The sequence below is a fragment of the Corylus avellana genome, chromosome ca10, assembly GCF_901000735.1.
Source record: "Corylus avellana chromosome ca10, CavTom2PMs-1.0".
Lineage (NCBI taxonomy): Eukaryota > Viridiplantae > Streptophyta > Magnoliopsida > Fagales > Betulaceae > Corylus > Corylus avellana.
In genome coordinates, this window is record NC_081550.1 from 5425733 (window position 1) to 5438937 (window position 13205).

At 35.6% G+C, this 13205-nt stretch overlaps 1 protein-coding gene across 1 annotated transcript; it reads left to right on the plus strand.

The window, feature by feature from the left end:
• The first annotated feature begins 2344 nt into the window (after positions 1–2344).
• LOC132162790 (fatty acyl-CoA reductase 3-like) lies at positions 2345–8548 on the plus strand. The gene is made up of 10 exons (XM_059573020.1): positions 2345–2423; positions 2519–2622; positions 3549–3751; positions 4085–4185; positions 4363–4555; positions 6971–7132; positions 7295–7376; positions 7474–7740; positions 8177–8304; positions 8392–8548. Exons 1-10 carry the CDS (start codon positions 2345–2347, stop codon positions 8546–8548), a joined length of 1476 nt encoding a protein of 491 aa, XP_059429003.1.
• Positions 8549–13205: the final 4657 nt, after the last annotated feature.

The following is a 13205-nucleotide window of genomic DNA, read 5'->3' on the forward strand; positions in this document are numbered from 1 at the left end:
GTCCACTTAGAGTGGACGCTATTAGTCATCTATTTTAATTTTTTTAACTTTTTTTATTTTACTACGGACTCTTTAGGGTCGACTTTTGTCGACCCTAATACATAAGCATTAGGGTCGACTTTTAGAGTCGACCCTAATGATGTATCTTCAGCGTCCACTTAGAGTGGACGTTATTAGTCATCTATTTTAATTTTTTTAATTTTTTCTTATTTTACTACGGACTCTTTAGGGTCGACTTTTGTCGACCCTAATACATAAGCATTAGGGTCGACTTTTAGAGTCGACCCTATTGAACTTTTTTGTGATTTTTTTTTTGTTTTTTTTTTTTTTCCCCAGCTTATAGCGTCCACTTAAGTGGACGCTATTTGTTAATTATTAGGGTCGACTATTATGGACCCTAAAAGTTTTTTTTTTGCCGCTTAAATTTTTCCCGCCCCTCGGATAATTCCCGCGCGTGTATTAGGGTCGACTTATTAGCGTCCACTATAAAGTGGACGCTAATAGTGCAATTTTCGACCCATTATTAGCGTCGGCTATTAGGTGGACGCTAATACTGAACTATTAGGGACGACTTTTAAAGTCGCCCCTAATAGTTCAGTATTAGGGGCGACTTTTTAGTCGCCCCTAATAAGTCGCCCCTAATGAACAACTTTCTTGTAGTGTTATATATATATAAAGTATTAATTAAATAACTAAATGTGTCATTTGTTTTTAGCGTAAGTTATTAATTAGGTTGGTCAAAAAAGAAAAAGAAAAAAAGAAGTTATTAATTAGGATAATTGGCAATTTAATTTAACATGGTATATATACACATATAAACATGTTTGTGTGAGAGAATATTAATTAAATAATTAATTTCACAATTTTTTTTATTAGTGTAAGTTTTTAAAATAATTGATGAATATCAACGTACGTACAAGATTTTTGGCTTTTAATTTTTACAATTTGCTTTACAGGTTTTACCCAAATTTTAAATAGATATGCCTATACCTCTTTTTTCATCAAGTTTTCAATAGAAATCATGTACACTTTCAATTATCCTCCTAACAAAAAAAAAAAAAAAAAAAATTGAAAAAATGTGGCAGAGGAGGTCCCCCCAACACGGCGCGGGCGCCCCCACCTTATTTTTAATTTCTTGCCTAAAATAGTAAACGTTGCCGCATGCATGTGCATGAAAAAAGTAATGTGAATATAGACATAGGTGGTGAGAAAGTAGATGGGAAGGCAAGCTAATTAAAAAGGAAACAAAGTCAATCATTTGACCTTTTCGAACTCCCTTGCTTCGTGTATGTGCGCATACAAAGCTAGTTTGCAAATGCCAGTATTGTTATTATTATTAATATTAGTAAATTACATTTGAGGAGTAGACTTTTTGCCATGCCGGCCGGCCGAAAGTGCAAGGCCTTTTTGGTCATCAAAAGAATTAGAGAAAGTGGTTTGGAGCCAAACAAATAAATTCAAAAAAATTTTAATTTTTAAACTGATATGATAAACCGTGAGTGACAAATAAGAGATAAAAAATAACATTTTTTTTTAATTTAAAAATCTTTGCCACGTTAGTTTAAAAATTTTTCTAAGTTTATTTTTGTCTGGCTCTCTAGCATTTCTCAAAGAATTAAAAAGAAAAAAAGGTGATATATACAGAGGCTGCATAAGAACAGAGTTTGCTATACCCACGGTTGAATCTATAGCCAACAAAAGACCCACATGATAGGAGATGGAGGTCTCCACTGTCCCGATATCATCTTTTTTCTCATTTCGAGGAAAAGGTGCATGTAGGAGAAAATATTAGATGATCTTTTAGTGTTGTTTTAGTGTTTTCTTGGTTTTATGTGAAAATTATTTTTTAAAAAAACAAAAAAGATAGTTACTCTTATTTCTGTCACTTAGGTTTTTGAAAATAATATACGCATAGAATTCGGAGAACACCATAAAGATTAGAACACTACCATATCACCTAACACTTTCCCGCCGGATCTACAAATTAAAGAGCCTGATTTCAAGGGAAAGCTAGTAAGCTACCCATCAGTACATATCATGATTTAAGGAGAATCACTGCTGACAGCTGTGTGTGACATCTGGACTGTAAGAGAAACTGGCGGGTATCAACAAGAAACATGGGGAAACCCACACGCAAGAAGGAAAATCCAATTATAACGTGTGTTAATTGCATGAGTAATGTTATAAACAACTATCTTCTTAATGAATGCGAAACAATATTACTATATAAAGCAGCATAACTCCTAAAGAAACTATCTACTTCTTGCTTAAGATCCTCACAGTCATCAGCCATCAACTCTTTCTCTTTCTCTCTCTCTCTCTCTCTCTCATTTCTTCTCTGATCATGGAGTTGGAAAGCATTCCAAAGTTTCTTGAGAACAAGACTATTTTAGTCACAGGTGCTACTGGCTTTCTAGCAAAAGGTACGTACCTATACCTTTAGCTCTCTCTTTCTTTCAGTGTGTACTGTATGTGTTCTGAGAGATGATTATATTTGCTTTTGTATCCATCCACGCAGCTTTTGTGGAGAAAATACTGCGAGTGCAACCAGATATCAAAAGGCTTTATCTTCTCATAAGAGCTTCAGATCTTGCATCTGCCACACAACGTTTGCATAATGAGGTATTCATCGTTAATTGCTTACATATTTGACACATATATTTTCAAGCTGTGATTAGCTTAAATTTTTAAAAGAAAAGGTCAAAACGCTTGCATACTAAGGCGTCCTACATAACCGCTTACATATTTGACATATATTCAAGTTACCATTAACTTAAGCTTTTAATATAAATCGTCAAAACGCTTGCATAATGAGGCATCCTACATAACCGCTTACATATTTGACATATATTCAAGCTACGATTAGCTTAAGCTTTTAATATAAATGGTCAAAATGCTTGCATAATGAGGCATATATCCTACACAGGCGTGGAACTATATATCCTGGGCTTGGGGGTCCCCATCCCCCATGCCAAGGGGTGGTGCAAAAAAAATTAAAATACCTTTAAAAATTAACTTTTACCTTTTAAAAATTTTAAAAAAATTTTGCCCCTCAAACTAAATATTTTAGTTTTCCCCCTGATCCTACATAACTGTGGACATATTTGATATATTTTCAAGTTGTAATCGACTTAAGTTTTTGAAATAAATTGTTATTTAATATATATAACAATCTCTAACCGATGTATGAGCCCATTACTCTTAATTATAACCCCTCTTTGGCATTATTGATTGGTATCATGCACCTTCGTCCTTACCCTAGCTATATGCGAGGGCGATCTACCATGCATGCTGTAGAGTCCCACTCCAACTACGAAAAAGACTAGCCTTATCTACCATATTACACATCCTCAGTAACTCTGATACCACCCAGAATATTAACGTACACTTTGAAAATCTTCAAGTGAGATCATAATATATGTTGAAATAATATCCGGCCAACAAAACAAAACTTATGGACAGTTTTTTTGTTTTGTCGTGAGCTTTCATTACGTCTTTTGAAGATCTGATGAATCTACTTTTGTTTTCTTTCGATAATTGTTTCACAGGTCATTGGAAAGGATTTATTTAGGGTTGTCCGGGAGAAGTGGGGTCCAAATCTAGACTCCTTTATATCTGAAAAGGTTATTGCAGTCCCCGGTGACGTCTCTAATGAAAACTTGGGAGTCAAAGATTCTGATCTAAGAAATAATATGTGGAATGAAATAGACATCATCCTAAATTCTGCCGCTACCACAACGTTTGATGAAAGGTAGTAATCAACAAGCATTGTGCATGGTATTAATTTAAAATAAGAATATTAGAATTTATAGAATATTCTACGAGCTAGCATGCATGCTCGAATTATAAACTACTATCACTTTTGGCGTCCAGAATAGGTCTTAAAATGTATTTATTTAATTTAGTTTTGATAAATATGTTTATGATTAGATTGATTGAATTAGTTGAATCGGTCGGTCACTTTTTCAGTTCACTTAATTACCAATTTCAATTTTTAAAATATTAGTTGTTTAATAATTACAGACATGATTTGTATTTTTTATTATTATTATTATTATTATTATTTCATTTTTCATTTTTTTAGATACGACGTCGCACTGGGCATCAATACCTTTAGCGCTTTGCATGTCATGGGCTTTGCCAGGAATTGTATCAACTTAAAAGTGCTACTCCATGTATCAACCGGTTCGTGTTTTCTTATATTGAATCTGTTGTGTAGTACTTATAAAGTCCTAATTCAATTCCGAAAATTTAAATTGATAGAAATTAAGAATAAATTTAATCATTTAAATATATTAATTTTGACATTAAAGAGTCAGGTATTTTTAATTGATGGTGCGATGATTGATGTTATTTTTTCAGCCTATGTGTGTGGCGAAAAGAAGGGGCAAATACTAGAGAGCCCATTTGAGATGGAGGAGACGCTCAATGGGAGCTCAAGATTAGATATCAAAGCAGAGAAACAACTTGTGGACGAATACCTAGACAAACTACGAGGACAAGGTGCCACTGACAGAGCCATCACTTCCACCATGAAAGATCTTGGAATTAAAAGGTTTTTACGATTCTAACCAAATATGATCCCTAAATCTTTAAAATGTCCGTTTATTTTATAAGTTATCCTTGAAGAAAAAGGATGATTAATTAGCTCATGTTTCATACTAGTGACAGAGACGTGATTTTAGTTCAAAAGGCTCAATATTCAAAATCAAAAATAAAAAAATAAAAAATAAAAAATAAAAAATAAAAAAAATAAAAAATAAAAAATTAAAGAAGATAAATAACGAAATTTTTAATACAGTTGTCAAGTACCATTTGAATCCTGGTCCGAGACTTCTTATGAAATTTTTTGGCCCCAATGAATGGTTGAGGGCAACCAGAGGTGGAGGGGAACTTCTAATGGGGGTAAAAGAAAATTGGGGGCTAAGAGGGGGTGAGGGAGGAGGCACTTCTTTGTGCAATAGATTGTCCTAAAGAAAGACATGATAATGATTAATCAATTAAGATTCAAGCATTGCGGTAGAAGGCATTGGTTAGGAAACCTCTTAGAAATTAAGTCTTTGTAATTCTACTTCAACTATAGGCATCACAACTGATGATGCTGAAGTTTGCATGACCAATTCCACACCAAGTAGTGTTCCTGAAAGCATAGAGAAAAATGGCATAGAAACCTGCTAGGGTGAGCCAACGGGAATACCTCCCATTTCTAAGTTACCTGAGAACTTAGAAAAAACCATTCTTCCCCAAAAGGAAGATTTCGGAAGCTATTAGTATATGTTTTTGAATGAAGGAATGGAGTGCTTACTTTCCCTTTTGAATCATGTTCCCTCCAGTAGGTCATTCCTCCCTCGTACGACCCTACCATGTGTCGCCTTGCTATTGGGTTGCATGTTGTTTGTCCATGAATCTAGGTCATCGACTCCAGCAATGAGTGTCCCTGATAACCCTTCTTTTGTCACGGATTCGGTGGCATTGAATGCCAACTACCCTAGTGATGGGAAGAGAGTAATCCTCCAATACCATCTTTGACATGGTTTTTCAACAAACCTGCTGACACATTGAGGCTTGAATTATTTTAGTTGAGGGGTGTGATTGGGAACTTCGCAACCAAGTGTGATTCTTATGCAGCAGCCAAAATGACGTTGTTGGGCCAATCTGAGCCTAGGCTGGTCAGCATCGGAAATGGGCTGCCTAAAAGTGTAGCCGAAAGAGATAAAAGATCTGATTTTTTATCTCAAAATTTTGTGATGTCAAGATTGGAGTTTCACGTCAAAACGGGATGTTAGGGTTTCATTGCTAACTTTCTAACATTTGATAGCTTTTGGTAGGCAATGTCAAGACGTCCTTCTGACGTGGCAAGGCAGAAACTCTCTATGGCTTTACGTCAAGCACGTCATTTTCACATGATCTTGACGTGCTTTTGAAGTTGCAAGGCGCGCAGTGAGCTCTTTGTAGCTTCATGTCATGTCCACGGCTTGACGTCCTTCTAACCTTTCAAGGCAGTGAACTCTTTGTGGCTCTGTGTCCTGTCCACTTATTGACGTCCTTCTAATGGCAAGAATAAAAACACCAAAAAACCTATCTTTTTTACACTAGAAACTTGAGAGATAAAAAAGATCTATAATTAAGACTTTGGACACCAACTGAGCCAAATTTCTAAACCCTAACAATTACTATGTACATAATTAAGTATTTTAGTAACTCTTACCAAAATGCCCCGGCCAAAGATTGAGGATAATTACTCTAATAAATCTATACCAAGGGAAATTATATGATGCACTGAAGGACTTGGATTCCTTTTTGAGATTGATGTTCTTACGATGCTAGATGTGATTATCCAATGCACCGATAATATAACCACAATTTTTACTACATTAATAGTCTCACTATTAAATGCATCAAAGTGATATCCACTTTATATCTAAGTTCACAATCCTCTTAGGATTTATAATCAATATCAAAAGAAGTTTGGGAGTTACAATCATTCCTTTCAACAGTGTTTTAAAAGAATGACAACTCCCGTAATCCGTTCGTATCAATCTAAAGTCACTACTTCATTTGCTCAAGATAGATTGTCATGATTGATGTGTTACAATCTTCGCAAATGAAATACCTAATTTCATTACCGACCACAAGATTCATGGTTGAAGACCTTATGTGTAGTAATTCATTACTCGCACTATAAACCATATTCAATTCAATTCATGGATCATTGACATGTACATGATAAATAATTAATAAAGATAAACGTGTAAATATGTTGCACGCCATATTCTCATTTAAATAAATAAGTGAATAACAACTTTATTAGATAAACTAAAATGTCTTAAAAACAATTATTGGAGTTTATGGCACTATCCCTAACATAGATGAAATAATATTAACTTGAAACCTTATTGCCAATTATGTAGTAATAATAGTTTTGATCACTTGATTTTGTTCTTTTTGTTTTAATTTTATTAACTACAAGGGCAAGACTATATGGATGGCCAAACACCTATGTCTACACAAAGGCAATGGGGGAGATGCTTTTAGGACGCTTTCGAGAGAACCTGCCTCTTGTTATCATACGACCCACCATGGTATCCAGTACTTACAAAGAGCCATTTTCTGGTTGGATTGAAGGCGTGAGGTACGTACTAACATATAGTTTGGCATAGAATTAATTATGAGATAAGATCTAATCTCGTTTGTAAATCAAGAAGAGTATATCAATAATAATAATAATAATAAAAAGAATCGTTTTGTTATTTATTTTTTCATAATTAATTCATGCTTTGTTTACTTGATACAGAACCATTGACGGCGTAGTTTCTGCCTATGGTAAAGGAAAATTGCAATGTTTTCTTGGCCATCATGAGACAATCTTTGATATAGTGAGTTACAATCATTCTTCACTTTCTATGAAGGTATACACACATATATTTTGTTTAGTAAGCTTTCATAATTGAACTTGGAAACTCATGCGCGCAGATACCGGCAGACATGGTGGTAAATTGTATGATTGTGGCCATGGTGGCTTATGCAAATCAGTCTTCTGAGATCATCCTTCATGTTGGGTCTTCTTGGAGAAATCCAATAAAATTTTCTAGTTTTAGAAATGTCGTCGTTCGGTACTTTGCTGAGAATCCGTTGGTTAGTAAAAATGGAAAATCAATCAGCGTTGGAAAGGTGACAGTTTTGAGCAGTATGGCTAGTTTTCGTGCGTACATGGCTATTCGGTATATAATACCACTCAAGGTTTGTCTAAGTCTAACCAATAACCAAAATTATGTACAAAAATGAAAGCTTTGGTTTATTTGGCTCTTGTTTACAGTTACAGTTTTCTACTTTATATTTACAAAAACAAAAGCAGTGTAAATGTATTGGGAAAACAACTTATTTATACAAGCCCACCAAAGTGAAATGATTTGTTTTCAGCCTCTTTCCAGCTTAAACAAAAACTATTGAAAAATATCATAATTTAACAACTCCTGATAGTAGGGCTAGGCATGGTAACTTTCTATGTCAAGGGAAAATACTTTTATTTTTACTTATTTTTGTTTAGAAAAATGTGGAAAGACCCTATTCTTGGAATCGCACTGTAGCAAACTTTCTATTGCAGTCCATTTGGCTTTTGAGAAAGTGACTAATCAAAGGAGTTTTAAGATCATAAGTAGTCTCCTCTTACTTCTAGGTATTTCAAATAGCGAATGCTGTGATTTGCCAGCACTATCAGGATTTGATTATTGATCTTAATCGGAAGATGAAGTCAGTGATGCGATTGGCTGAACTTTATGAACCATATGTGTTTTTTACGAGCAGGTATTTATGAATTATTTTGGTGCTCAAATAATTGACCAATGGTTATATCGTTGTATCAATGAGAATAATCTTTTCATTTCCATATAGATTTGACGACTCCAATACAGAAAAGCTTCGACTGGCTACAAGTGAGAGTGGTGTTGATTCACAATTGTTTGGCTTTGATCCGAAGTGCATTGACTGGAAAGACTACCTTATGAATACTCATATTCCTGGCCTTAGAAAGTATGCATTAAAATTATAACTTGAAGGATTGTATGTTTTTATTACGAATGACGTATTGTGCTTTTTAGGAATTTTCTTTTATTAATAAGGCAGCATCCTAGCTTCTATATTTGTCTTTTTGTTTCAGAAACTTTCTTGAAGTGTATTAATTAATTATTGTTGTGTATAATAAATGAATTAAGCTTTCTTGAAGTATCATAACATAGATAGACCACCAAATGTCGTAGTTAAAGACCAGTAATCAAAATCATTTTTTGATTTTTTGTTAGATTAGTTTTAAATAATTTTAAGATTTTTTTTTTTTAAATAAAATAAAATTATGAAGGGTGTTTTTCAGTGGACATGGAATTTTTTGTAATTTAAAGGGACATTGACATGATTTGTAGTTTAGGAAGGACAACGACAAGGATGCGGTAATTTGAAAGGAGTATCTGTGCTTTTTCCTAAATAATTTCTTAAAATATTTAGGATCTAAGGGTTTGTAAAGTAATAATTGCCACTTGTTTAGGCGGGGTGTTACAATCCCTGGTGTGGTTAATTGGGATATAATCTCATTCTCGGATAAGTTATCCTTGAAATCCCCAAAGAGATATTAGTCACCTCAATCAAATCGAATAACCTTTATATGTATTTACCTAATTGCTTTTCAGCCTTAACTCGAAACTCTTTAAACCTTACGAAGATTTCAGATTTGTGCTGCATTAAGTATTCATAACCATAAATAGAGTATTCATTAGTGAGAACGATCAAATACTTATAACCTTTCTCATGCCTGGACACTCGTAACCACATTCATTGACTTAATTGGTTTGTATTTTGTGTGGGCAATTGTGGAAAGGCAGTCAGTTGATGTTACAAACATATCGATTATTGAGGAGTTGGACTGTTGAGACCTTGCAACATGTAAGTGTTGATTGTTGATGGATACCCGCAACTAATAACATAAATATATCGATACGATTATCTCTTTTTGGATGGATATACCCACAATTAATAATAAAAATAAGAGTACGTAATTCTAAAAGTTTCTCTTGTAACATTATAATAATCTTACTCTTAGTTATTGATTGTAGTTAAGACTTTGGTACATCTTGTATTAGAGAAAACTAAAAAAGAAAAAACATATTAAAAAAAGAGAAATGATAAATGTACAATTTTTTGGCACAACTTTGACAAAACTTTTTTTTTTATGTGATCATTTTTTTTTAAACAAAATAAAAAATAAAACAAATTTCTTAAGTAATAACATCCTATGTGGTCATTTTTTTATTTGATATTTTTTTTTTTAAAAAAAAATGGTATTTTTCCTCATAATAATGATCTTTTTTTTAAATGACTATTTCTATGAAGAAAAATACCATTTTTTATATATAAAAAATAACAAATAAAAAAAGACCGCATTTGATGATATTGCTTCAAAAAAATGCAACTGGAAAGAAAAGTTCATACTTTTCTGCTTTTCTATTCGGCTGCTATTGTAGTAAGATGTCCAAAGTCAACCACCCTTTTTGCTTAATCGTAACCTACAATACATTTTTTTTTTTTTTTTTAGGCTTTGTTCACTTCGATTAAAATGGTTTTCTGAAAATGATTTTTGTATTTTATGGTGTTTACTACGACGTAAAATAGTGGTCAATGGAAAATATTTTCCTCTTGACCGAAATTTTTTTTTTAATTTTCGAAAAATGGTATACGGTTTTGAAAACCATAAACCATTTTTTGACTTTGAACATCTCATTCTCAAATCGATCGACCCTGCCAAGATCCACCCAGGACCTCGCTGGGACTTGCTCGGGACCCGCCCAAAACTTGGTTGGGACTCACCTAGGACCTGCCCGGGATCCTGTCAGGACCTGCCCAGGACCCGACCGGACCTGAACGGGACTCGTGCGAACCTACCCAAGACCTGCTCGAGACTAGACCGGAACTCGCCCAAGACCCAACCGGAACTTGCCCAAGACTTGCCCAGGACCTCGCCGGGACCTGCTCGAGACCCGCCCAAGACTTGACCGGGACCCGCCTAGGACTTGACCGGGATCTGCTTAGGACCCGGTCGGGACTTGACCAAGACCCGCCCGAGACCTGCCCAGGACTCGCTTGGGATTTGATCGGGACTCGCCTTGGACCCCACTGGGGCCTGATCGGGAACCACCCAGGACCCGACTGGACCTGCTCGAGACTCACCCAGGACCTCGCCGGGAACTGCCTGGAACTCGCCTAGGACCCGCCGGGACTTGACCAGGACTCGCCCAAGACCCGCTCAGGACTCATCGATCGGAGAATAATTTCGGCGGAAAACATTTTCCTTAAAAATGATTTCTTAAAAAACATTTTTAAGTATTTGGCATGTAGGGAAAATCAGGCGGGTCCCGGTCGTCGGAATACATTTTCAGCAAAAGACATTTTCCAGTATTTGGTGTGTATGCAAAATCATATTAACACTAAATTACGAAGATGTGCCTATCGGGTCTTGGGCGGGTCTTGCTAGGGTTCGGGTGAGTTGCAGTGGGGTCCTTGCGGGACTTGGTTCAGACACCTCTAAGACTTGGTCAGGACATTTTCATAATTTAAAAAATTTAATATGATTTAATGAATATATATATATATATATATATATATATATATATATATAATTTTGATTTTTGGTGCAACACTGTAAAAATATTTTCGGCGGGGAAAATAACTTTCCTGAAAATATTTTCTCACCGAGACCATTTTACGTCGAAGTAAATGGGGTCTTAATCTAAAAAAAAAAATGTACATCCCTATTGCCTGCCCCGGTTAAAAGGTATATTTTTTTTACATACTTGTGGCTCCGCCACTGAGACTGCGAGGGCGATCTACAATGTGTGGAGTCCCACACCGACTACCAAAAAGACTACTCTTATTTACCTTATTACACACCGTCAATAACTCTAATACCACCAGAATATTCAAACTTTGAAAATCTTAAGTGAGATCATAATTATATATGTTGAAATATTATCCGGCCAACAAAACTAAACTTACGGGTTTGAATTCATATATGCTATATTAACTACTCACATGTACCGACATATTTATAAGTGGGAGGTAACATTAATCTACATGCATACTCAGTATCGGTTTTTACATGTCATTAAAATGATTTTTTTTTTTTTTTAATCTTGGAACGACCTCTTAATTTTTTCAAAAGCAAATATCAGGAGGAAATTAAATATTTTGATTAGGTCTTTTGATGTATGATGAATCTACTTTTGTTTTTGTTTATAACTTTTAATAATTGTTTCACAGGTAATTGGAAAGGATTTATTTAGAGTTGTCCGGAAGACGTGGAGTGCAAATCTAGAGTCCTCTATATCTAAAAAGGTGATCGCTATTCCGGGCGACGTCTCTGATGAGAATTTGGCAGTTAAAGATTCTAATCTAAGAAAGGATATGTGGAAAGAAATAGACATCAGCCTAAATTCTGCAGCTACCACAACCTTTGATGAAAGGTAGTGAACAACATGCATTGCAGTATTTTAATTCTTTGAGTAATGCTATTCAATAGACTCTTATATTACTGCCATATAATTATGATGATGTGGTAGTTTTTTTTTTAAAAAAAGAATGCTCTTCATTCATACAGCTGGATAACGGGACAACGCCCTACAAAGATAGAGCTAATTGCTCTAAAATAACGACATCAAAAATACAATGAGGTATCTCCTCAAGCCAAACATGATCTGTAGATATACTTATTGCGTTTTGGGCTAGACCATGGGCCGCTGCATTGGCCTCTCGTTTTACATGTTGAACTTTCCAACTACGGAGAGACCCCAAAACCAGACGTGTATCTTCTATGATCTGGCCGTACCTCAACCAGTTGGGGTTCGAATCGTTAAGTGCCTTCACCACAAGAAGAGAATCCCCCTCAAGGATGATGTCTTGAGCCCCAACTTCTCTGCAAAATTCCACTGCACAGAGAGCAGCTAATGCTTTTGCTGATACCGTATCATATACTGCCGTGATGGGCTTGCTAAGACCTGCAATCACATTGCCCTTCTCGTCACGGATTAGTGCCCCTACTCCCATCCGCTTCTCCTTCATAGCAATGGCTACATCCTAGTTTACTTTAAAAAAACCCATGGAGGGAGGTTCCCATTTTGGCTTTGGTATCGTAGAGGTAGCTGTCTCTTCTAAGGGCTTGGTGTTTGCTTTATGGAATTGTTGTAGAGATGACACAGCATCAGCAGCTACCACGTTAGGGTGAATTAATGGGCCCCCGTGGACCACCCCGTTTCGTCTCTTCCAAATCCCCTTGGCAATTGTTGCAAAAAGTTCCAGATCCTTCTCTTGCAGCAAGTCTGCCATGTTCTCCACTACTTCCATGGAGCATCTACCTCTAGACCCCCTTTTTTGTAGTTTCCTGCCACTTACACTCCAAACATCCTGGGAGGAAGTGCACTCCCAAAGAATATGAAGAGTAGTCTCCGAGCTCCTACAGCAGAAAATACATTGGTCATCGGATAGAACTTTACGCTTCTTTAAATTCGACTTGGTGGGTAGAATATTCTTGCATGCCCTCCATAAAAACATCTTGGTTGAGTTCGGGGTCTTCATCTTCCAAATCTTTTTCCAGATTGTGTGTACTGTCGCCCCTTGGGAGCTTTCCCCCCTCATTCGTTCACGTCGTTCATTTTCCAGGTGGTAAG